At 46.7% G+C, this 22,719-nt stretch overlaps 1 protein-coding gene across 1 annotated transcript in view; it reads left to right on the plus strand.

The window, feature by feature from the left end:
- EPHA8 (EPH receptor A8) overlaps positions 1-22,719 on the plus strand; it is a 61,403-nt gene that overhangs the window by 28,145 nt on the left and 10,539 nt on the right. The window contains exons 4-13 of the mRNA XM_028740993.2: positions 3,338-3,493; positions 8,962-9,297; positions 12,649-12,773; positions 13,910-14,072; positions 15,469-15,565; positions 15,969-16,036; positions 17,639-17,764; positions 18,014-18,199; positions 20,857-20,918; positions 21,954-22,163. Coding sequence (XP_028596826.2) covers positions 3,338-3,493; positions 8,962-9,297; positions 12,649-12,773; positions 13,910-14,072; positions 15,469-15,565; positions 15,969-16,036; positions 17,639-17,764; positions 18,014-18,199; positions 20,857-20,918; positions 21,954-22,163 — 1,529 coding nt within the window. The remainder of the gene's footprint in view (positions 1-3,337; positions 3,494-8,961; positions 9,298-12,648; positions 12,774-13,909; positions 14,073-15,468; positions 15,566-15,968; positions 16,037-17,638; positions 17,765-18,013; positions 18,200-20,856; positions 20,919-21,953; positions 22,164-22,719) is intronic.

Below are 22,719 nucleotides of genomic sequence, written 5' to 3' on the forward strand. Positions count from 1 at the left end.
TGATGGGAGTTGTAGTTCAAAAACAGCTGGAGGCACAAGGTTGGGAAACACTGCCCTAGGAAGCAGACCACATTGCTAAAGACCCTGTTCCTTTAGCCGTGGCTGACCAAAGGCTGGGGTTGATGATGGGGGTGTTGCTGTGGTTGCAGCTTTTGCTGTTGCTGCCTGGAACGAGAGCAGACTGGTGGGTGGCAGAAGGCGAACAAAGACCTGGCTGTTTTGTAAGCCATTTTGATATTGTCATAGATTGGGGGGGGGGGGAGGGACACACACACCCCAAATCCTAGAAATTAATAAATGGTAGGATTTTGATTAATTGGATGAAAATACAAGCCACAGAGGAATTCCCAAAGTAGTCTATGCAAAAACGACCTGGCCAAGCTAGGCGTTGAGAGCTATTGGCAATGCAAGAGAACTGTCCTCCCCATGTGAACAGAGACGGGGGGGGGGGGGCGTGTTTGGAAGGTTGTCAGGAAAAGGGAGTCTTTAGCAAAAGTTGCTGGGAAGAAGAAGGAGAGGGGGGAAAGACCGGGATCCATCTCAGACAGGTTGGCTGCAGAGCTAACAGGGAGAAAGATGCCTTGGACTCCAGGGCTGCACTGCCCTTCTTGAAATGACCATGCTGTAAGAGCCAGACTCCTTCCATGCAGACTGAAGGTGTAAATAAGTGAATAAACCATATTTCTTCAAGCTCCGACAGTCTCCATTGTGTCTTAATTCTCCAAAAGTCCACAGACCCTGGGGGTGTGCCTGGAACCCCCTGTGATTTTGTCATCGCTCGGCAGAGAGTGCGGGGTGGCACCCAACTTTTGTAGCAATATATTTTAGGGAAGTGCAGATTATCAATATTCAAGTAAATCAACGATAGACCCTTGATGCTTGGAGTTCACAATCACAGAGTATGAGGGTGGCAGTGCATATATTTGCTTCCTATGGCAAAATTTGTAGATCCGGTGTAAGGACCCATTCCTTCCAGGGAAAAACACACAAGCAGGGTGAAAAGGAGGGCTAGAGAGGGGTGTGGTCGGGGGAGAGTCCCAAGAGCCAGACAGAGGGTCCAAGGATCCCATTCCTTCCTTAGATAAAACCAAAGGGAAGCCAATTAGTAAATAAGGTTGAACAGTGGAATTTGCAAGAAGGGTGTGTGATGGTTGCAGGCTCTGAACCTGGCAATTGTGGGGTAGGGGGTGGGTGGGTGGAATAAGCCTGTCTTGTTTTTCTTTACTCCTGTGCTGAGCTGCTCTGAATGCAGCCTTTGTGTCCCCAAAGTCCTTTCATATGCATGGTGCAGCCCCCGCCCCCCTGAACTCTGAGCTGGTACCCAGCAGAGTGGTTCTCGCTTTGCTATCATCTCTTTGACAGACAGGCCTGCCTATCATTTCAGCCATCCCACCGGCTTATTAGCAGATGTTCTCCTGTCTCTCAGAAGAGCGAGCAGGAGGACAAATGGACCATGCTGCAGATGGCTTGGCTGGGCCCTCCCACCCACCCGCGCTTTGGGAGATGAGCCTGTCAGCTCCTGAGGCAGGAGGACGCGGCAGGTGGCAGCTGGTTACATAGAGAGATGGGTGGGAAGAAGGAAAGCAGTGAGGGAAAAGGCCAGGCAAGAAGGAACAGGAGATAGAGGGGGACTCTGCCTATGGGGAAGGTGGTGGGGAAATGAGCCAACCTAGAAAACCAATGTGTACTCCAAATGTCATGGGATCTGCAGAGCAGCCTTAGGGCATCTTCTGAGACCATAGGAAAAGCTCTGCTGGGTCAAGTCAAAGGACCATCTGCTTCAGGATCCTATCTCATAGTGGTCAGCCAGACACCCATTATGGGAAGTCTGTAAGCAGGACCTGAGTTCAAGAGAAACTCTCCCCGCTAGCAACTCCCAGAAACTGGTATTCAAAGGCTTCATGTCTCTGATAGTGGAGGTGGAACAGAGCCACATTGACTAGCAGCCATTGCTACTCCACACACACACACACACACACACACACACACACACACAATTTTCTGTTTTACAATTTAAAATACTGATTTTACATCCTTAAGACATCCATGACTCCCCTTCTTCTCTTTCCCTGGTTCATTTTACATATCATAAATCCCTTCATATTTTACAAAAACTATACCATTCAGTATTCCATTCTTGCATCCATCAAAACATGTTTGCACTGTTGAATTTATATTAATGCTGCCAGCGTTTTCAGCTGCACACAATTATTTCCCATATATTCAATAAACACTTTCCAGTCTTCCTTAAACGTATGTTCTTCTTGTTCTCTTGTTCTATATGTTAAGTATGCAAGTTGTGCATATTCTGTCAACTTAAGTTGCCCTTCTTCTTTGGTTGGGACCTCACTCATTTTCCATTTTGGGGCTAACAAAACACGGGGCGCAATAGTAGCATACATAAATAACCCCTTTGAGCACCTGGGAATTTCAGACTGAATTATCCCTAACAGAAACGATTCTGTGTTATTTTTTTTTGGAAAAGTACCTTTAAACATATTTTCCCAATTCATTATGGATCATTTCCTAATAATCTTTTACAAGTCCAGCGATTGCTACTCCTTATCCTCTCAGAATCTGAACAATCATTTTTTTTAAAGGAGAATACGATGAATCAGAACAAAGAGATCCCTGGTGGATCAAGCCAGTGGCCTATTAGGACCAGCTTCCCTTTCTCATGAAAGCCAAGTGAGATGTCCCCAGAAAGTCTGCAAGCAGGAATTGAGTGAGACATGACACTCCCCAATTATGATGCCTAGCAACTAGTATTTGGGGGAGCGGCTCTTTATTGATGAATGGGAAGGAGTGGCAGATTGGGAAGACCATGCCTTCAACGCTCAGATTTCCAGAAACTAAACCAACCAATTAAAAGCTAGAGAGACAATCTGGTGTAGTGGTTATAGCAGGCTTGGGGAACCTGAGTCACATGGGTGACATGTGGCCCTCCAGAGCTTTACACCTGGCCCTTGGGACTCTGCAAAGGCACACCCCTCACCCCTCTTTGCTGCCTCCTTGAGTGTTTTTGCCTGGCTGGAATATGCCCTGGAAATCTGATGGTGCCTCTTGCATACATTGATGGAGGGACAGACAGGGGTGCATGTGAAGAAACTAGCCTACGGTACCCAAAGTGAAATTTACAGCCAACTTTTGCCTAGTTTCCTCATAAGACAAAATCAATGAAGGAAGCAGGAGTCATCTGAATGGGAATGGGCTGCCTTTCCACAGTGTCACATCGGCAGCAAAAGTTAGGGCTGCCCAGGAATCTAGCTAACGCACTGACCTGCTGGTCTTCTGCCTTCTCATCTCTCTCTCTTTTCTCCTTTTTTATGCCCTCTAGCCTGTCAACTGGGTTTCTACAAGTCTTCGCCTGGGGATCAGCTTTGTGCTACCTGCCCTGCCCACAGCTATTCTGAGACCCAGGCAGCACAGGTGTGTCGCTGTGAGAGCAACTTTTACAGAGCAGCGCAGGACCCTCCTTCGGCAGCCTGTACACGTACGTACTTCATCCGCCAACGCTCCCTCGAATTGCATGCGTGCCTGGACAACCCAGACCCTTACTGCGAGTCTCAGTCAGATAAAAGAGGATACTTCCCAAAATACTGATGAGCACCCTGTAGCCACAAAGCGAGGGAGGAGCCAGAGCCAACAAATATTAAGTGTGGTGTACTGTAGAGGTTAAGGGACGCAGGTGGCGCTGTGGTCTAAACCACAGAGCCTAGGGCTTGCCAATCAGAAGGTCGGCAGTTCGAATCCCTGCGACGGGGTGAGCTCCCCTTGCTCGGTCCCTGCTCCTGCCAACCTAGCAGTTCAAAAGCAAGTCAAGTACAAGTAGATAAATAGGTACCACTCTGGTGGGAAGGTAAACGGCGTTTCCATGCACAGCGCTGGTTCGCCAGAAGCTTAGTCATGCTGGCCACATGACCCGGAAGCTGTATGCCGGCTCCCTCGGCCAATAAAGCGAGATGAGTGCCACAACCCCAGAGTCGTCTGCGACTGGACCTAATGGACAGGGGTCCCCTTACTGTAGTGGTTAGAGTGTCAGACTATGACCTTGGAGACCAGGGTTCGATTCCCTACTTGGCCCGGCAACTCACTGAGTGACCTTGGGCCAGTCACTGCCTCTCAGCCTAAACAATCCCACAGGGTTGTTGTGGGGATCAAATGAGGAGAGGGGCAGAACCATTTACACCACCTTGAGCTCCTCAGGGGGGTGGGAATGGTGGGATGCAAATAAAATAAACAATGAATGACATAAATAAATAATAAATAATACCGCACCCTTTGCACTATTCACAATTGGCTTGGCTTCTCTTTCCAGCCCGTGATTCAGATTTCTTGGAATCAGGAAGATTAGAAATAAATTAGCCTGATACCAGAACACAATAAGGTAGTGAAGCAGCATAACTTCATAAATACGAGGGCAGGGGTGGGTGGCTCAGGGGCCAAATGTGGCCCTCAAGCTTTCTCTGTTTGGCCCTTGGATTTCCACTCAGGCCACACCTCTCACTGCTTTACATCTGAAGTATTTTTGCCTGAGTATTATTATTATTATTATTATTATTATTATTATTATTATTATTATATTATATTATTATTATTATTATTATTATTATTATTATTATTATCAGTAGTAGTAGTAGTAAATGAATCCCCCTCCAAACAACCTTCCCAATATGATTTAGACTAAACATAATTAAAGACAATTAAAAAAGCAAAAAAGAGAGCAAATGCATTTAAAACTGAAGCCATGTGAATAGACATTTGTGGTAAAGACCTGTCTTCAATTGTTTCCAGAAAGTGAAGATAGTGGGTGCCCATTGTATCTCGACAGGAATGCTATTTCACAGAATAGGGGCCACCACAGTAAGAGCCCTGCTTGAGTTACTGTGGAGAATGTGTCCTTGAACTCTGATATTGCATCTTGCATGTCTGAATGGAGGATAGAGAGGATCATGTGAGTTTGTGTTGTCCCGCCCACCTTTCCCTCTGGCTCCAACCACTCCAATCTTATTTGCGCAATACTTGGAAGATTGTTTTGATCCAGCAGTCTATGCATTTCCTAAATAAATAAGATAAAATAGAAAAGATGATAAACCCCATAAACTAAAGCAATAAAACCATTTCTACAATTGTACAATTGCCATAAAATGACCGGGTTGCACTCCCTTCTTCAACCAAAATGTCTTCAACAACAATGTCAAAACATCAAAATTGTCTAATTCCAGCTGCAAACTAAGCATATATGGTCCCTAGCTCATATAGGGTTGCCATATTTTTTAGGGAAATCACCAAAAAACCAACACTTCTGATCCAACACACCCCAATTTATCTGCTTGCCAATACGGTGAAGTGCTTTTAAACTGCTTTCCTGCCAGAATGAAATGAGATAATGAAAGTGGACTCTTCAAGCTCTTATGGTTGCAAAGTGGCTTACAGGAAGATAAACACCCACCATCCATAACTCACTGGGCTTGAAAATCTTCCTGCCATTTCTACATTCGAACGTATATCTTATAATTGCCAGTCTAATTTGCATATCTATTTGGGCGTGTGGACTGCTTATATTCAAGAATATGCCTAAAGCAGGATTGATAGATAGTTCTTAATTGTGAGCTGATGTTTCTTTTTTCTTTCTTTCTGTTACGTTACATATCTCTGCAATGATAGTCCTACTCAGAGTAGGCCCATTGAAATAAAAGAACACAGCAAAAGGCTCCTCCATACTTACCTTTGCTCTGTGCTTTTCTAGGTACAGGTCTGAGCTTTCCAGATCTGTGTCTGAGTGTTTTTCCCCCCTTTTGGTCTGGTCCTGGCACATTCCTCAGGAAAACCTGCATTTTATTGCTGAATTGGAGCAAATAGCAACCTGGGAAAAACCTGATTGCTGTTTGCTCCGATTCAGCGGTAAAATACAGCTTTCCCCAGGGAAACAGCTGGAACAATAAAATCTCACCTGGACATGGACCCCTAGAAAGGCCGGACCTATGTCTAGAATTCACGGAGCAAAGTTAAATATGGATAAGCCCAAACTGAAGGCCGTTGATTTCAGTGGGTCTTCTCTGAGTAGAACTTAGTTGGCTACAACCATTTTTTAAACACACAAACACAGGGCAGATCATTTCAACAGGCTGTTTCCCCCCAACTTTGTCTCAGGTAGAAATGCTTTTACAGTCCCTGCTGCCTTTAAAATTATGATGATTTTACTGGCAATGGTGAGGATTGAACCTGCAAACTTGTGCATGCCAAGCATGTGCATTTCATGAAAGGTCTGAGCCACCTAAGGGACCTGCCAAGCCGGAAGCTCCTCTGCTAGTCTTAAGGGCTTCAACCTTTCTGTCTGTCAACTGGTTTTCCTTTAGATAATATTAATAATAATAAAAAAGGTCTTCCTCTTGGAACCAGCAGCATGCTCAATGTTGTTTGCACACTTATTCTGGAATCCAGGTCAAAAAGGTGAGGCATTTCCAAAGGGAGATAAAATGAAACCCCAATGTGAAAATTTGAAAGAGGGTCTGATGTAGTCCATAAAAAATTCCCTGCCCTAAAAAATAGTAATATTATTTTCCTGCCCAAAATAGTAGTAGTAGTAGTGGTAGTAGTAGTATTCTATCAATTATATAGATTATAATGTTCTATCAGTTATATAGATTATCGTGTTCTATCCATTATATTTCGGCATTTTGGATTTCAAAGTTATGCATCCATGTTTGTATATTTTAATTGTAAGAGTCAGAGAGGATGCCATTTCGCTGCTCCAGTATCCTTGGTAGGTAATTACCCAGCCTTTGCTTAAAAACCTCTAACAAAGGAGAACCCATCGCTTTCCAAGACTTCCCACCATTGGACACCTTGTACCAGTCCTCAAAGCAGCCTGCAAAAATCCATCAAAGGAGTGAAAATTGCTTTGCAAAATATGTATGCATTAGGGAAAACAGCGTACGGAAACATTAGGAAGATTTCGCCGTAAAGCGCTGGCGCATTTTCACAAGAACTTGCTTTTTTAAAACTGATGTGGACAGCTTAAGAGTAGAAAAATGAGAAACTTTTTTTTAAAAAAAGCAAAATTCTCAGATTTGCAGGCCAAAGATAAAAGAGGGCAGAATTTGCAAGCGGGGTGAGGCAGAGGAAGAGAGCCTGTTTCTTTTTAGGAGCAGGAGACCCATGCAAATCCATTTGCATCTCATTGCCATTTTTCTGTAGATGGACGTGCAAATCCCATCATTTGCTTGAACAAATTCTTTTTGCGGTCAGGAAGATGCCTGTTGACAGGGGAGCAGAGGTGGTAAACAAATGGGGGGGGGGGGTTTGGCAAGGACCCAGAGTCCTACTGACTTGGATATTTAGGGCAGCTTTCGTTTCTATGCTTCTCTGTTTTTAATCCTGTGGTCAGAAAGAGTGACCTTAGCTTGATGCTAGACCACATGCACTGCATGCAGAAGGGCCCCAGTTCAAACTGGTGCTGCCAATTAAATAAGGGTTATTGTGAAATTGAATTGGGGGGGATACACACACACACACACACACCACCTTGAGCTCCTTGGAGAAAGAAGTGGAATATAAAATGCAATAAATAAACATTACGAAAACATTTTGAATATTCGTATGCAAGTTGCTGGATGATTTTTGTCTCCAAATTCCCATTTGGATGAGCTCTTGAGTGAGCCCAAGCACTGGAATACACCTGACTGTCTCTAAATAGTTAGAACTAGTGGAAAACTCACCTGTCACCAGGCATGCCACACCCTTTATCTCCTACAGACATCTGCCTGGTTGACAATCGCATACGGTCAATTACATGCACACACACACACACACACACACACACACACAAACATGCAAACAGCAGATTTAAACACCTTAAACTGAGATTGTGCACCTGTGCAAGCCAATGCATTGTTTTGCAGCCCATTTCCCTGGCTCAAAAAGAGGGGGCAGTATTCCTATATCCATGTGCAACATTTGCCCCCCACTCCCTTCATGCTTGAGCATTGACCATGCTGGTTGGGGTGGATGGGAGTAGCCAAGGTAGTGCCCTCCGCATGCCCCAGGGCTGATGGGACTTGTAGTCCAGTAATATCTGGAGGGCACCACCTTGGCTGTGCCTCATCTGAAGAACTGCATGTTCCCCACTCTGGGACAGGGTTATATGTCTACAGGAGCAGAGGAGAGGATGCAAAGCGGTCTGCCTGCAGACCTCTTCTCCCATCATGTGGGGACAGCCATTCCATCAGGCTGCCTTGGTGGAAGAGATAGGAATCAGAAGGCTCATTGCATCAGCTTTGCTGGAAGCCTGGCTCCATCAGGCACCTCCTGCTTTTGAACTGTGCCAGCTGGCACAGGAACAGCTGTTCAAAAATTGGTGCCTGAGGTTTGGCTCCGGTTTTTCTCTTTCCTCCCTGTCCCGTTTCCCTTGTGTGTTGTGTTGCATGTGTATGTGTTTTAAGATGATAAGCCTGTTTTAATGGAGTGCAGGCTGGGATCCTTTTTTTGACTGAAGAACAGGGTAAAAAGGACTCCTGACCATTAGATCCAGTCGTGGCCGACTCTGGGGTTGCGGCGCTCATCTCGCTTTATTGGCCGAGGGAGCCAGCGTACAACTTCCGGGTCATGTGGCCAGCATGACTAAGCCGCTTCTGGCGAACCAGAGCAGCGCATGGAAACGCCATTTACCTTCCCGCCGGAGCAGTACCTATTTATCTACTTGCACTTTGAGGTGCTTTCGAACTGCTAGGTTGGCAGGAGCACGGACCACGCAAAGGGAGCTCACCCCGTCGCAGGGATTTGAACCGTTGACCTTCTGATCAGCAAGCCCTAGGCTCTGTGGTTTGACCCACAGTGCCACCCGCGTCCCTGAAGAACAGGGTGCAAATGCCCTAAATAAATAAACAAATATTAGGGCTGTTATGGAAGTTCCTTCCAACTCTCCCTCCATGACCCTGCGCTCCTCCTGATTGTTTCCAGGTCCTCCCTCTGCCCCCGTGAACCTGCTCTCCAGTGTGAATGGCACCTCCGTCACCCTCGAGTGGTCCCCGCCTCTGGACAAAGGCGGCCGCAGCGACATCCTCTACAACGTCCTCTGCCGCCACTGCCTGTGGGATTCTGGCCAGTGCGAGGCCTGCAGCCCTGGCATCCGCTTCCTGCCCCAGCCTGTGAACCTGGCCCAGGGATCCCTGGCTGTCACCAACCTCCTGGCCCACACCAACTACTCCTTCTGGGTGGAGGCCATCAACGGGGTCTCCGACCTGACCCTCGAGCCACCGAAATTCGTTGCCGTCAACATCACCACAAACCAGGCAGGTAGGAGATGCCCTCCCCCCTGCTTGCCCTGCCAGACTGGCTTTCAGCCTCTGCTTAGCCTGCTTCTCAGGGCTGAACATGGTGGATCTCACTGAATGGGCAAAGAGGTTTTTATGGCAGGATCAGGCATGTAAGAAGGTGACTTATACTGAATCAGACGCCTGGTCCATTTAACTCAAGTGTTGTCTATTCAGTGTTGTTCAGTACAGTGGTACCTCGGGTTAAGTACTTAAATCGTTCTGGAGGTCCATACTTAACCTGAAACTGTTCTTAACCTGAAGCACCACTTTAGCTAATGGGGCCTCCTGCTGATGCCGCGCCGCCGGAGCACGATTTCTATTCTCATCCTGAAGCAAAGTTCTTAACCCGAGGTACTATTTCTGGGTTAGCGGAGTCTGTAACCTGAAGCGTATGTAACCCGAGGTACCACTGTACTGGCACCTCTCCCCCCTAAATGTTAGAAGTGTGGCACTTAATTTAACAACTTCATGGTGAGTACCAGTATCTTTTTTCTAAAAAAAGAAACGAAAAAAGCACTGGCTGGAATCCATCGAGGTGCTCCCAAATTTAAGTGACATGGATGGTTCCCTAGGTCAGATGTCCTTCATCACCAACTCCATGTTATTTCAGGTGGTTATGTGGCCTATTTTACAGACGACAGTCCTCTCCTTGAAGGGCTGTGCAGATCACGAGTGTTACCATACCCTCCAAAATTTCTCCAATAAAAATAGGGATGTCCTATTCAACAACAACAAGACCCTGTCCATCTGAATGGGTTGCCCCAGCTACTATGGGCAGCTTCCATCATATATAAAAACATAATAAAACATTAAAAAACCTTCCCTATACAGGGCTGCCTTCAGATGTCATCTAAAGGTTGTATAGTTATTTATCTCCTTGGCTTGGGGAGGTCACATAACTCCATACCCTCCAGTGTTTCTCCGATGAAAATAGGGACATCCTTAGGATAAATGGGACATTCCAGGATCAAATTGGAAACTGGGATGGCTTCTGTAAATTCGGGGCTGTCCCTGAAAAATAGGGACATTTGTAGGGTCTGCTTTGCTGATAATGTTGAAAGATAATGAGCATGAAGATGGAAGGGGCCTTGATGTTGCCCATCAATGGCATCTTTACAATTGGCTGAGCAGGCACCCAGATCACCTGGTCACAGTCTTCTCCACTCCTGTGCTAGGTATTGCACTTCTATTTAAATTGCAGCAATCATTTCAAAATGTGCATTTCTGCATATGTATGAGCCCTGGGTTCACCAGCCGTTTTGGGCCCATAGACACATTTGCAGACTGGAGAAACTGTTGGTGGATACCATGCACTCCGCAACCAAGCACACACTGCAACCCATTTTATTAGCAGCAATGGAACATTTCTTCCAAGCCTAACTTCATGGGCTTCCACAGGTGCCATTCTGGCGACCCCCAAATTGGCACGTTCAGATTTTATGCAAACTGCTGCCCTCTTTGAACCTCCTTTTTCATTTTGGCAGGTCCTAGGTGCTCGCCTTCTCTCTGTTACTTGCTTGATCCTCTTGAAAAGCAGCCTAGACTAGTGGCTATCGCCACCCCTGTAGCACTGAATCCCACAAACTTGACTGATTTCTAGAAATTGCATGAAGAAGTCTTTTCCTTCCATGCATCCTGAATCTATTGCGAACCAATTTCCCAGGGTGATCTCTTGCATTCTAGTATTATGAGAGAAGGAGAAGAAATCCTCTCTATTTACTTCCTCCACACCAATGGAACATTATATAATCCTCTTTCATGTCCCTCCAATAGCCTTTTTTAAAAAAACAACAGCAACAACAACAAAAAGCATTTCTTTGTGAGGAAGATTCTTCATCCTCTGTTCATCTGGGTTGCCTTTTGTGACCTTTCCCCGTTCCATTGTTTTCTGCTTTTCTTTTCTTTTCTTTTTCTTTCCCCTCCACGATAGAACCAACCAGAACTCCATCTCACATACCTACCCTACTCTGGATGTTTTGACCCATTAAAATCATTGCAGATTAACAGAGCAATCCTATACATGTCTGCTCAGAAATGAGTTCAGTGGAGCATAGCGCAAGGTAAGTGGGCATAAGATTGCAGCCTTAATTCGTAGAGTCATAGAATTGCAGAGTTGGAAGGGACCCAAAGGATCATCTAGTCCAATCCCCAACTGTTACTATTAATGATGAGGAAGACCTGGAAAAATATACCTAAAATATCATCTTACCCCTGACATGCCTACTCTGCTTTTATCAGGAGGTCACTTCTGTATGAGAGAGCAATCATGCCTTTATGGTAGTGGCACCTCCTCTTTGGAATTCCCTCACCCAACATATCAGGCAGAGGCCATCTCTGCAAAAATGTTTTATATACATACAAAATGTCATCTACATAGCAAGAGCAATGATGAATCGCTAATTCTAGAAAGCAAGAAAAGGTCAACGCACCAATTTATTGAGGAATGAAGTACTCTTCCAATTCAGAGTTGGAGTAGACTTTGCTGAAGAATTCTTTCCAATTCTCTGAAAACCTTCCTTTCTCAACAGCACTTTCAATGGCAGATCTTTATTCCAGACTGTGCCTGTATCAAGCCTGAAACTGTTTTTGTTTTTTTTAACATATTAAAATTAATTTTGTTTTTGTATCTGGAACTGTTTTTAATTTTTTGGTGGTTGGCGTTTTTGCTGCAAAGTCCCTTTGAGATATTGTATGAGAAGTGATTCCCAAACGGAATCAAATGAACAAATGGGAAAATTTGCAACCCGAATTGTATATGGGTGGAAGTCAGTGTCATGCTATTATGGTTGTTGAGTGTTTTTAGGAATTCACAAGGCAGGCACCCATAGTAAGCCTTCCTGGAGTACTGATGTCCTGGCAGTTGCCTGACAATGCCACTAACTGGTGCTTGTCGTGAGATTAAATGTAGTCTCCCTCTTATAGCAATTGCTGTATGGCTGAGCTTGGTTACCTAAGCCACCTAGAACCTCTTGACCCATTTGACAATGGTGGTCCACTAAGGCAGATGAAACAGAACCCCACCAACCTCGGTCTCCCCTTGGCCAGCTCCTATCTTTCTACTGTCTTACTTGCAATCAAACAGGAGGTGGGCCCACCTTGCAATGGCTCTGACTCCATCTACAGCTGGCCTCCTTGCTTTCTCCACTTCCACCATGGCCTCTCTCTGTCTCTGTCTCTGTCTCTCTCTCTCTCCTCTAGAACTGTAGAGTTTGAAGGGATCTTGAGGATTATCTAGCCCAACCTATGCAGCTGTAGCATACAGGGATCAAACCTGCAACCTTGGCATTATCAGCACCACCCTCATGTGGTCTCCTATTGTCTGTTTCCGTAGCTCCATCCCAAGTGCTGGCCGTTCACCAGGAGAACGTGGGCCAAAACAGTGTCACGCTCCTGTGGCAGGAACCGGATCAGCCCAACGGCATCATTCTGGAATATGAGATCAAGTACTATGAAAAGGTAAAAGCAATTGTGCTGGTTGACCTGTCTGCTCTCTCTGTTGGGCAAGGTGTGCCATTGCTTGTGCTAAATCTCTCCATCCAAGATGCTTCCCAGATTCTAAGGTGCAAATAAAGCTAATGGAAATCCCCCCCCCCTTCTTCTCCCAGAGTCTTGCTTCCACAGGGCATTTCTCCATTAGCAAGCAGCTATTTATTTCTGCTTCCTTTTATTTCCAGACTTTGTTCAGACAACTGTGCATGTGCAGTTTCTCACGGGTTTCAGCTTGCCTTTTTTTTTTTAACTTTACAAATTACAGTTGTAATGATGACATTGATTTAATCAAAGTGTAAAATGGAGTTCTGACATGACTGCATGATTACATCGAGATTCCACGCACAACTGCTCATGCTCCGACATGCACCGATTAAATCACAGCACAACACGGAATATTAATGCGATTGCATGCATGTGCATTGATTAAATGCAGTTGCATCAGGATTCCATGCACATGTGCTCGTGTGTGCAGTGACTAAATTGCAGCATAAAAAGGAATCCTGATGGAATTGCATCATGATTCCTTCTTGACCAGATTTCATCCATCTTCATAAGCTCTGGTGGTTGGTGTGCTTCAGTAAGCCACGAGGAAACCAAGTAAAACCATAAACTGAAGACTCCAGCAAACCCTGCATTTGCCAAATTCCAACACTGATTTTAGAAATTCCCCAAGTTAACTTGGAAGGCAAGCCAAGCAAGTATGGAAAGGCTGAAATAAACCCATTGCTACTTCCTGTCCCCATCTCCAATAATACCTTCTCTAGCACAAGGCTTTGATCCAGGGGTGAGGAATATTGTTTTTCCGGGGACCCTTCAAAGATCTGATGGTGGGAGCGGCCAGGTGTAAAAGTGATTGGAGCAAAAATTGCAGATGTTCCTACACCAGTCCATCCTCAACCACCATCCAAAAGACATTGCCAGAGTTGAAGGACACATTCTAGCCAGGAAAAAGCAGTGGGAAGGCAAAACAGGGCTGATGACGAGGTGGCCTGGGTAGTGTCCTGATGGCTAGATGAAGAGACCCAGAAGTCCACGTTTGCCCTCCAGGCCTGAGGTTCCCCACCCCTGCCCTGGACTGATGTCACTTTCTGCTTCCCCAGGACAAAGAAATGCAGAGCTACTCCACCCTGAAGTCCAAAGGCAACAGCACCACCATCTCAGGCTTGAAGCCGGCAACCTGCTATGTCTTCCAGGTCCGAGCCCGCACCTCTGCTGGCTGTGGCAAATTCAGCCAGGTGGTGGAAGTGGAGACCGCCAAAGCAAGTGAGGCAAAGCAGGGGGAGGAGTGGGGTGCATGAGAGTGCAGGTGTGGGATGGGTCAGGACTGGAAGGCACCCGACCCCAAAATGCAAGCTCTGTTTGCCTTCCCCCGTGCAGTGGCCTCCAACCCCTACAGGACATACCCATTTCAGAGGAGGAGTTCTCCCTCCACTGCTGGAGGCAGTTATGCCCATGGATTGCTGGTTGCTGGGAATCGCAACTGGGGAGAGCAATGTTGTACCCAGGTGCTGCTTGTGAGCTTCCCATTGGGGCATCTCTTTGGCCACTGTGAGAACAGGAAGCTGGACTAGATGGGCTCTTTCTTATGTTCTTACGGAAGGGAGGGCTAAGCCCAGAAGGGGGAGAGTTAAGGCTCTAGGGCAGTGTGCTGACACAGTCATGATCCCTGTTATCCTTGGTCTGTCACCTGTTCTGAGGTTCTGTATGAATTTTGGACATGGGACCAAAGGAGAATCAGGCAACCATTGAGTCTTCCAGATGTTGTTGGACTCCAGCTTCCATCAGCCACAGCTCAACAAAGGAACAGAGGCAGCTGCCTTAGAGGGGGACAGGCCAATGACCCACCTATTTCAGTTTTGTCTATAATGACTGGTAGTGGCTTTCTAGGGTTTCCTCTAAGAGTCCCTTCCAGTTCTTCCTGGAGATGCCAGGCATTGAACCATAGACCTTCTGCATGCAAAGCAGATGCTCTATGAATGAGCTACAGCCCTTCACTGCTAGAATTCCTCTCCTGCTTTACCATTACTTTCCTCAATAATTTCTTCTCCACTGGTGTTCTCAAGCAACAAAGGCGTATCAGCTATGTCAGTGATGGCCAAACTTGGCCCTCCAGCTGTTTTGGGACTACAATTCCCATCATCCCTGACCACTGGTCCTGTTAGCTAGGGATGATGGGAGTTGTAGTCCCAAAACAGCTGGAGGGCCAAGTTTGGCCATCACTGAGCTATGGAATGCTGCAAAAAGAAAGTCATCCCTCGAACGGGCAATGATCTCCCACTAGTAAGTCATGTTCAGGGAACAGGCTCCATTCTTTGGAAGAACATATTTCCTTGTCGCCGGATCACCCTTGCCTCTTTGTTTCCTTGGGGAAGAGCTGTAGCGGAGTGGTAGAGTTATCTGCATTGCATGCAGAAGGTCTCTGATTCAATCCCCAGCATCTGCAGGTAAGGCTGAGAATTCCCCCTACCTGAAATCCTGGAGAGCCAGTCATTGTGGACAGTCTTGAGCTAGCTGGACTTGATGAAAGATAGCTGCCTCTGTTCCATGGGGAGTCAGGATGCGCTGAACCCAGGGATAAAGGGAAAAGAACAGTGCACATGTGTGGGTGTTTGCCTGTCTCAGGCTGCAGAGCTAGAATCCTGCAATCTTTCTTTCCCAGTAGCTCCCCATTATGACACCACAGCGGTTGTATGGACCTGCCTCACCCTCATCAGTGGCCTCGTCGCATTGCTGCTCTTTCTGATCTGCAAGAAGAGGTAAGCTTATCTTTTAAGGACAGATCTCTCACTGGGGGCCTCCTCCCAAGTGGTATGCTTCTGCATGTTTTCATGCCCCTAAGAGGAAAAGTTTCAACATTTGGGTTTGGGCCTTCTTCTTAGTATGGAAGGAAGGCAAACAAGTGATAGCTACCAACTTAGATTGCTTTAAAAGAGTTTTAGACCATTGATGAAGGAAAAGGTTGATGGAGAGCACAAGTGGAGAAGTCGCTTTCATCTGCTGCTTGCGGATTTCCCATAGGCACCTGCTTGGCCACTGTGAAAACAGGGCATTCGGTCAAATCCAGAAGGGCTCTTCTTAAGTTCTTAAGGTGGTGCCTCACTAGCATATTTTGTGTCTCATCTCTCTCCTCACCCTCCACCCCGCCGCATCACCGGGCAGACACTGCGGCTACAGCAAGGCATTCCAGGACTCTGACGAGGAGAAGATGCATTATCAGAACGGACAGGGTAAGAGTTGAGCTAAAGCTTGTTCAGTGACCTTCATGTATGTCCATTCTGCAGCACCAGAACTAACATTACCATGCCAAGAGTAAGCCTCTGCTGGTAAATGTGCAGGGTCAGAGCCTCCATCATGGTGCACATGGAACTCTGACACTGTCCCAGGAGGCAAAGTGAAGGCATCACTGTACCTGTCTGGCTTGAGGTTTGAACCACCTGGGAGGAGGATGCAACCTTGATGATAGGAAGTTGGGTTCTCTAGAGGAAGAAGCTTTGTATGAGCCTGTCTCTGTTTCCCTGAGATATGTTTTGCTAGCTTGGTATTGCTTTCCCTGATATCCTTTCAGTGCTGAGGAGGCCACAGATGATTTCCCTCTGGCAGAGGACTTTCACTTGACTTCCTCAACCATTAGCTACTGTAGACAAGCCTAAAGCATAGGTCTTCAACCAGTGGGTCAGGGCCCACAGGTGGGTTGCAAGGCCACACCAGGCGGGTTGCAGCAAAGCTCTTGCTTCCATGTTGGATTCCAGCTTAGGCTGGCTATACCAAAGGGGCACTACATGCTTGTCAGGACTGGAATATGTTCTTCTGATGAGATGCTCATTTTATCAATTTTCATGAGTGGTGCAATGTGGCAAGAGATAGGCACACACTGTTTTTAGCTAAGATATATATTTCTGACCAACTGCATGCCTATGCCTTTCTCCTGACACATTGGAAGACTAGTTTTCATGCTAATCCTATGCATATTGCTCTGTGAATTGCCATGTAAGGATCGATAGTGTGCATTATTAGCACTTAAAACGATATAACAAAAGTGAAAAATGTGGAATTGGGTCCCATGTTGTAGCTTGGGGGTCTCAGGTGGGTCTTGGGTCTCAGCTGGTCAAAGATCACTGGCATAGAGCAGGGAGAGAGGTGTTGCTGGATTCCAACTCCCATCAGCCTGACCAGCAGGGCAAATAGTGAGGGTTGCTGATCCTAAAACACAAGTCCCTTCCCTTCTCCTAATGGGATGTATCCTCTGCACCTTCACCCCAGGACACATCAACTGGCCTCACCTGAGCATCAGTCACCTGCTGCTAAGCCCAAGGACAGATAAATCTGTCAGTTTCAGTTTCTCTCAGTTCCTTGGGTCTTTTCCCCAATCTTAAATGTGCTTATCCATATATCCTCCACAATATACAACTCTCTTCTTTTTAAATCTTCATGAAAAATTGCCAGCATCTTAGTGTTGATTTCTCCTAAGAGACACATTTTTTTTTGGTAAGCAGTTTTGACTAACACGCACTTTTTCGCAAGCAATGTTCCATTGTATAATAGTGGAGGTTTTTTGTAAATGCATGTGGGATTTCTTTTTCATTTTCTAAAAAAAATAATGTTTCATGTATGTACACATTGCTTAGTTAGAGAACAGCACTGCAACATTCAGGGAAGTGCAAATTTCAGAGGATTTGGGGGGGGGGGTTGAGTTTGTGTATTGCTTTGGGAAGTGCCAAGGAGCCAGTTTCTCATTCAAATGCAAACAAGATCGACTTTCTCCCCTGTCCCTGTTTTGCATAACTGCCTCAAGCTTCATGTCTCTTCTGTCCTTCCGGAATGCCCTACAGTGAAATTCCCAGAGTCAAAGTTCTACGTGGAGCCCCACACTTATGAGGACCCCTGCCAGGCTGTGCACGAGTTCACGCGAGAAATCGAAGCCTCCAGGATTAAAATCGAGAGAGTCATTGGGTCTGGTGTGTACTCCCTTTCCCCCATAGATGTCCCTCTCCCTGGACCCAGAGAACATCCAGGGGCAGGGGAAGCTGCTCTTTTAAGGCCAATGGGGCACCAGATCTCATTTTCTCAAATGAGAATCATTGGCCTTCTGGAAGGTTCTCAGAAGCCTATCTGAGGGTGGAATTGGGGGCCAAGGGAAGCTCGGAAAGGGGCTTGGCAGTAAGATAAAAACTGAATGTGATGTGCTGGTCCATCTTGGTCTGCAGGAGAGTCAGGAGAAGTGTGCTATGGCCGTCTGAAGCTACCTGGGAAGAGGGAGGTACCCGTGGCGGTCAAGGCCCTGAAAGCTGGGTACACAGAGAAGCAGCGACGGGACTTTCTGAGTGAAGCAAGCATCATGGCCCAGTTTGACCACCCCAATGTCATCCACCTGGAGGGGGTGGTCACCAAAAGTAAGTGTGAGGCCAGGTCTGACTCAACTAGGTGAGTTTAGCGTATGGAACAAGGGGAACATGTCTCATGACTTCAAGGGGCTGCTAGAGAGAATGATGTTGTTCAAAACACTTTCCATGCCTATGATTTGGTTGCAGTTCTTCCAATGGCCTTCTCCTCCATGCTGCTCCATGTTTTGGACTCATTGCCAATGGTCAGAGATAATGAGAGTTCTAGTCCAGAACGTTTGGAGGGCAGTAGATTGAAGAAGGCTGTCCTATAGTAATACTATAAGAGAGACCTGTATTATTTTCCTCCATAGTGCAGAAGGTGGCAGGTTTGAGAGAGTGTGACTTTCATAAGGCTACCCAGGGAATTTATGTCACAGGTGAGATTTGAACCAGATCCTTCCTGGGTCACATATCAGACTCTTAGCTACTAGTCTACATCCAGATTTCACAGTTATTCATGATGTGATGCCACAACTTAGCTAGCTAGCCTTTACCCCCATTACTCTCTTCTTCTGCCTCCCCTGACCCACACACCTATCTTCCTTCCATCCAAATGGTCTGTCATAGGGTGGGGGGGGCACTTGAGGAAGGCAAAGTTTCCTATGAATAAGGACATCAAGAATCAATTTGTGGGCAATGAGGGTGGAAGGGGCCAGTCTTCAGAAGAACTGCAGGATATTCGAGGCCCCAAGCAGAGAGGAAAACTAATCAAAGACCTTTTTGATATCAGTCTGGACTCATCAGCATTGCAGACCAACCCAGAAAGGGACTTTATTGTGAAGATGGAAGTCGTGAATGGCTTTAAGAAATCAATCTTGTTTCAGGGATACCTGTGTCATTGAGTGACATTGGAAAGGCATTGGGCAAGTCTCATCTTTTGGCTATCAAACTCAGCCTTACTAGTGGTCACGTTCATTCCACCGGCCTCAGATTGTTTTACCCTGATTAGTCACAATGCAAATTAGGTTCAACGTGTATGTTGAAAAAGTGATTGTCAGGGATGAGGACCCAGCAGCCTTCTAGATTAGCTTTGTGTGTGTGGCTAGGGATTATTGATTTTAGTTGTTACTATGCTATATATTTTTGTGTTTTTATATTGTAAACTGCCCATGTGATCCTCAGATGAAAGGCAGTACAGAAATGTAATAAATAAAACAAAAATAGATGCTGTTGATCTCCAGCACCCATCAGCCCCAGCCAGCATATTCAAGGATGATGGGAGTTTGTGGTCATCATCTGGAGGACCACAGATCCTCCTTCTCTGATTTAAATCAACATATGTCACTGAGTTTTGGTCCCCAGCGTCCATGACTGTGTTCTATTCCACTCTCAATACCAGTCACTGGGGGTCACATGTGGGCAGAGTGCTGTTGTACTCATTTCTGGCTTTTGAGCTTCCCATGGACATCTGGCTGGCCAGTGTCAGAGCAGGATGTTGGGCCACATTGCTCAATGACCTCATGCTCTTCTTCTGTTCCTATGATTCACCCATCCCTACCTACAGGTTAGACTCCTCTGAAAACAGACACCTACAAGGGTCCAGCCCAAGACTTGGTAACCTTCAACCTGGATTGGCCTACTGGCCAGCTGTCAATTGTTCTGAAGCCTCAAGCGGGAGTTTAGTTTTCCTCTCTCCTTTAGTTGTTGCCTCTCATTTCAGAGGGAGAGGAAGGCAGCCTGTCCCCGGCTGCTGTCCTTGCTTCCTTACGAATATCATTAGCAAAATGAGCCGTTGATTTGGGTTTGTTCTTCCTGCAGCGGTTCATTTGATGGAGATGAGAAAAAAGGGAGGGGGGAGGGAACGTTTGGCTTGCGCTTCTGACTCTCTTTTCCTGCACAGAAGTAAAATGCCCTTTCACTCTCTTTTTTTGGGATGAGCTGAATTGAATTATAAAGCTGGGGAGGAGGGGGAGCTTTTGGGTCATACTTCTGATGCAAAGCATTATGGTAATAGGATGCAAATATCAGAATGACTTAATAACATGAACGGTGCCTATATATTGTCTGTCTTTGGTATCCTGTGAGGAAGTCTCAGGAACTATAGTGGAGCAGAGAGGGCTTTCTAAATGTCCCTTCCCCACCAATAAGCACCCCAAGACCTGGCACCAGCAGTTAGTCAATTCAGACACTGGTCTCATGCCCCAGGGACACTGCACTGCCTGACCCAGCTGCCTCCTTGCCTTCCCCACTGGGCTCAGCCCTATTGGAAATAGCCAGGCTTACATCCTTCTTTAGAATGAGAACGAAGCTTGAACTCTAATCCGGGGGTTACCCCAAATGCAATGTCCTGACCTAGAGACTCTGCAGTTATTATAGCTCTATATAGGCTCTACAGGCTCTTCCAGGTTTGACATACCTAGATTTCCTTTTGGGGAAATAATGATGGCTGGCGACCATCATGGATGGGAATCAAGCTTGTCCCCCATTCAAAAGTGGCACCACTCCTCATCTACTGCCAAAATGATATCTTGGAGGGGGGCATCTGGGAGGGCAGTGAGTGGTGCAGCAGCTGAAAAAGAAAAGACTGCACAGCTGTGGTCAAGTAGAGTGGGGGACCCATTGGTGCCCCTCGTCCGCACAATGTCTCATACCAGTCCTGAACAGACAGAAACGCATCAGCTGCAAAGGCACATGTCTATTAACTTGACCTCTCTTGTCTCCTGCAGGCAAATTAGTCATGATTGTGACCGAGTACATGGAGAACGGCTCGCTGGATTCCTTTCTCCGGGTAAAATAGCACGCCTTCTTATTCATGCTGCATGGTTCCTGGCAGAGTGACTGACAGGAGCAAGGAGAGGCGGGTGCTGCAGCCTCATGACAGTGGTGTCTGACTGGAGGATCACAGGAGGAAGGATAGTATAGAGCCCAAAATGGTTGATCAGCCAGAATGATCAAGGGGGTGGAGCTGGTGATAGCTCAGCTTGTTCAAGCATGGTGCTCATAATGCCAAGGTTGCAGGTTCAATTCCCATATGGGACTGCTGCGTATTCCTGCATCGCAGTGGGTTGGACTAGATGATCCTCAGGACCCCTTCCAACTCTACAATTCTATGATTCTATGAATACTAGAGCATGGGGGCATCCAATGAAGCTGAATGTTCTTCCAACATCTCTCAACTTTCAGGAAAGGATGGAAGAAAGCATTGCTTCACATGGTGCATTGTTAAACTCTAGAATTGCCTTCACAAGGGGTAGTGATGAACACCAACCTGGATAGCTATAAAAGTGGATTAATCAAACCCATGGTGGCTATGTTCTGCTTTCAGTTGCTGGAAATCACAGCTGGGGAAAGCACTGTCGCACCCTGGTCCTCTTTGTGGGCTTCCCAGAGGCATCAGGTTGGCCACTGCAAGAACAGCATAATGCACTAGAGCACCCTTTGGCCTGACCTAGCAGCAAGGCTCTTCTTACATTCTCCAGTGTCAGCCTGAAATCTAACCCCTGTATTTTAGGTTGGTCCTGGGATATGAATTAGTGGGGTGCAGTGTGGGCTGGTGCCTCCAGGGGTCACCCATGAGAGCCAGAGCCAGCTCATTCTAGTTTCGTTCCCGTCCTCCTCCCTGGTGAGATCTACAAAGGCAACACCAAGAAAGCTGGTAGGCAGTGCCACCGACAGGACTGGTTATAAATAAGATGGCTGGCAATCTGGGGCTGCCTAGAGGCAGGCTGAGTTTGGTGTGGCGGTACCCTGTTCGCTCTCCAGACCAGCCTCTACCAATGACATGACACTGGCTGAAAACTAACACGGGCTGGTCTTTCTCCAGAAACATGACGGGCAATTTACGGTGCTTCAGCTGGTCGTCATGCTGAGAGGCATCGGCGCTGGCATGCGCTACCTTGCGGACTTGGGCTACGTGCACCGCGACTTGGCGGCGCGCAACATCTTGGTCAACGGCAACTTGGTCTGCAAAGTCTCTGACTTTGGCCTGTCACGAATCCTGGAGAACAACCCCGAGGCTGCTTATACCACCACGGTACGCTCTGGCTTGCGGCACACAGGGGCTACTTGTCATGATTAAGTTGTGATTACGGTTAGCTTTCTTTTTATGGAGTCCTGACGGTGATGATGATTTTACATACTGCTGGATTGCCATGATGGTTTCTAAGCCTCTAAAAGGAGACTGGTGGTCTCTTGGGACCAGCGGCATCTGGTGGGGCAGAAGGTAGGGAGCCCAGCAGTAGGTGGAGCCAGAGGCAATAACAGGCAGAGCTAGCCATTGCTAGTTTTGTACCCATCCTCCTCTCTGATGCATTCTACATGGGCAACACTGGTGCTGGCAGGTATTGCCACCTCTAGACTCTGAAAGCAGAGAGGCAGATGGGGGTGGAAGAGGGCAGACTGAGGTTAGCAGGACAATGCCTCATCAACCCAAATGAAGCTCACTCCTCAGCATCTCTGTAGACATTTAAGGCATCTGGAGAATTCCCTGGACCTTGATGGATTTGGGGGGAACCTTCCTTCAAGCAGTTTTGTAGCTTTGTTGAATTGGTGCCTCTTCCTGCAGATCCTAACTTGGGGGCTCTTCACGC

The sequence above is a fragment of the Podarcis muralis genome, chromosome 7 (genome assembly GCF_964188315.1).
Source record: "Podarcis muralis chromosome 7, rPodMur119.hap1.1, whole genome shotgun sequence".
Taxonomy (NCBI): Eukaryota; Metazoa; Chordata; class Lepidosauria; order Squamata; family Lacertidae; genus Podarcis; species Podarcis muralis.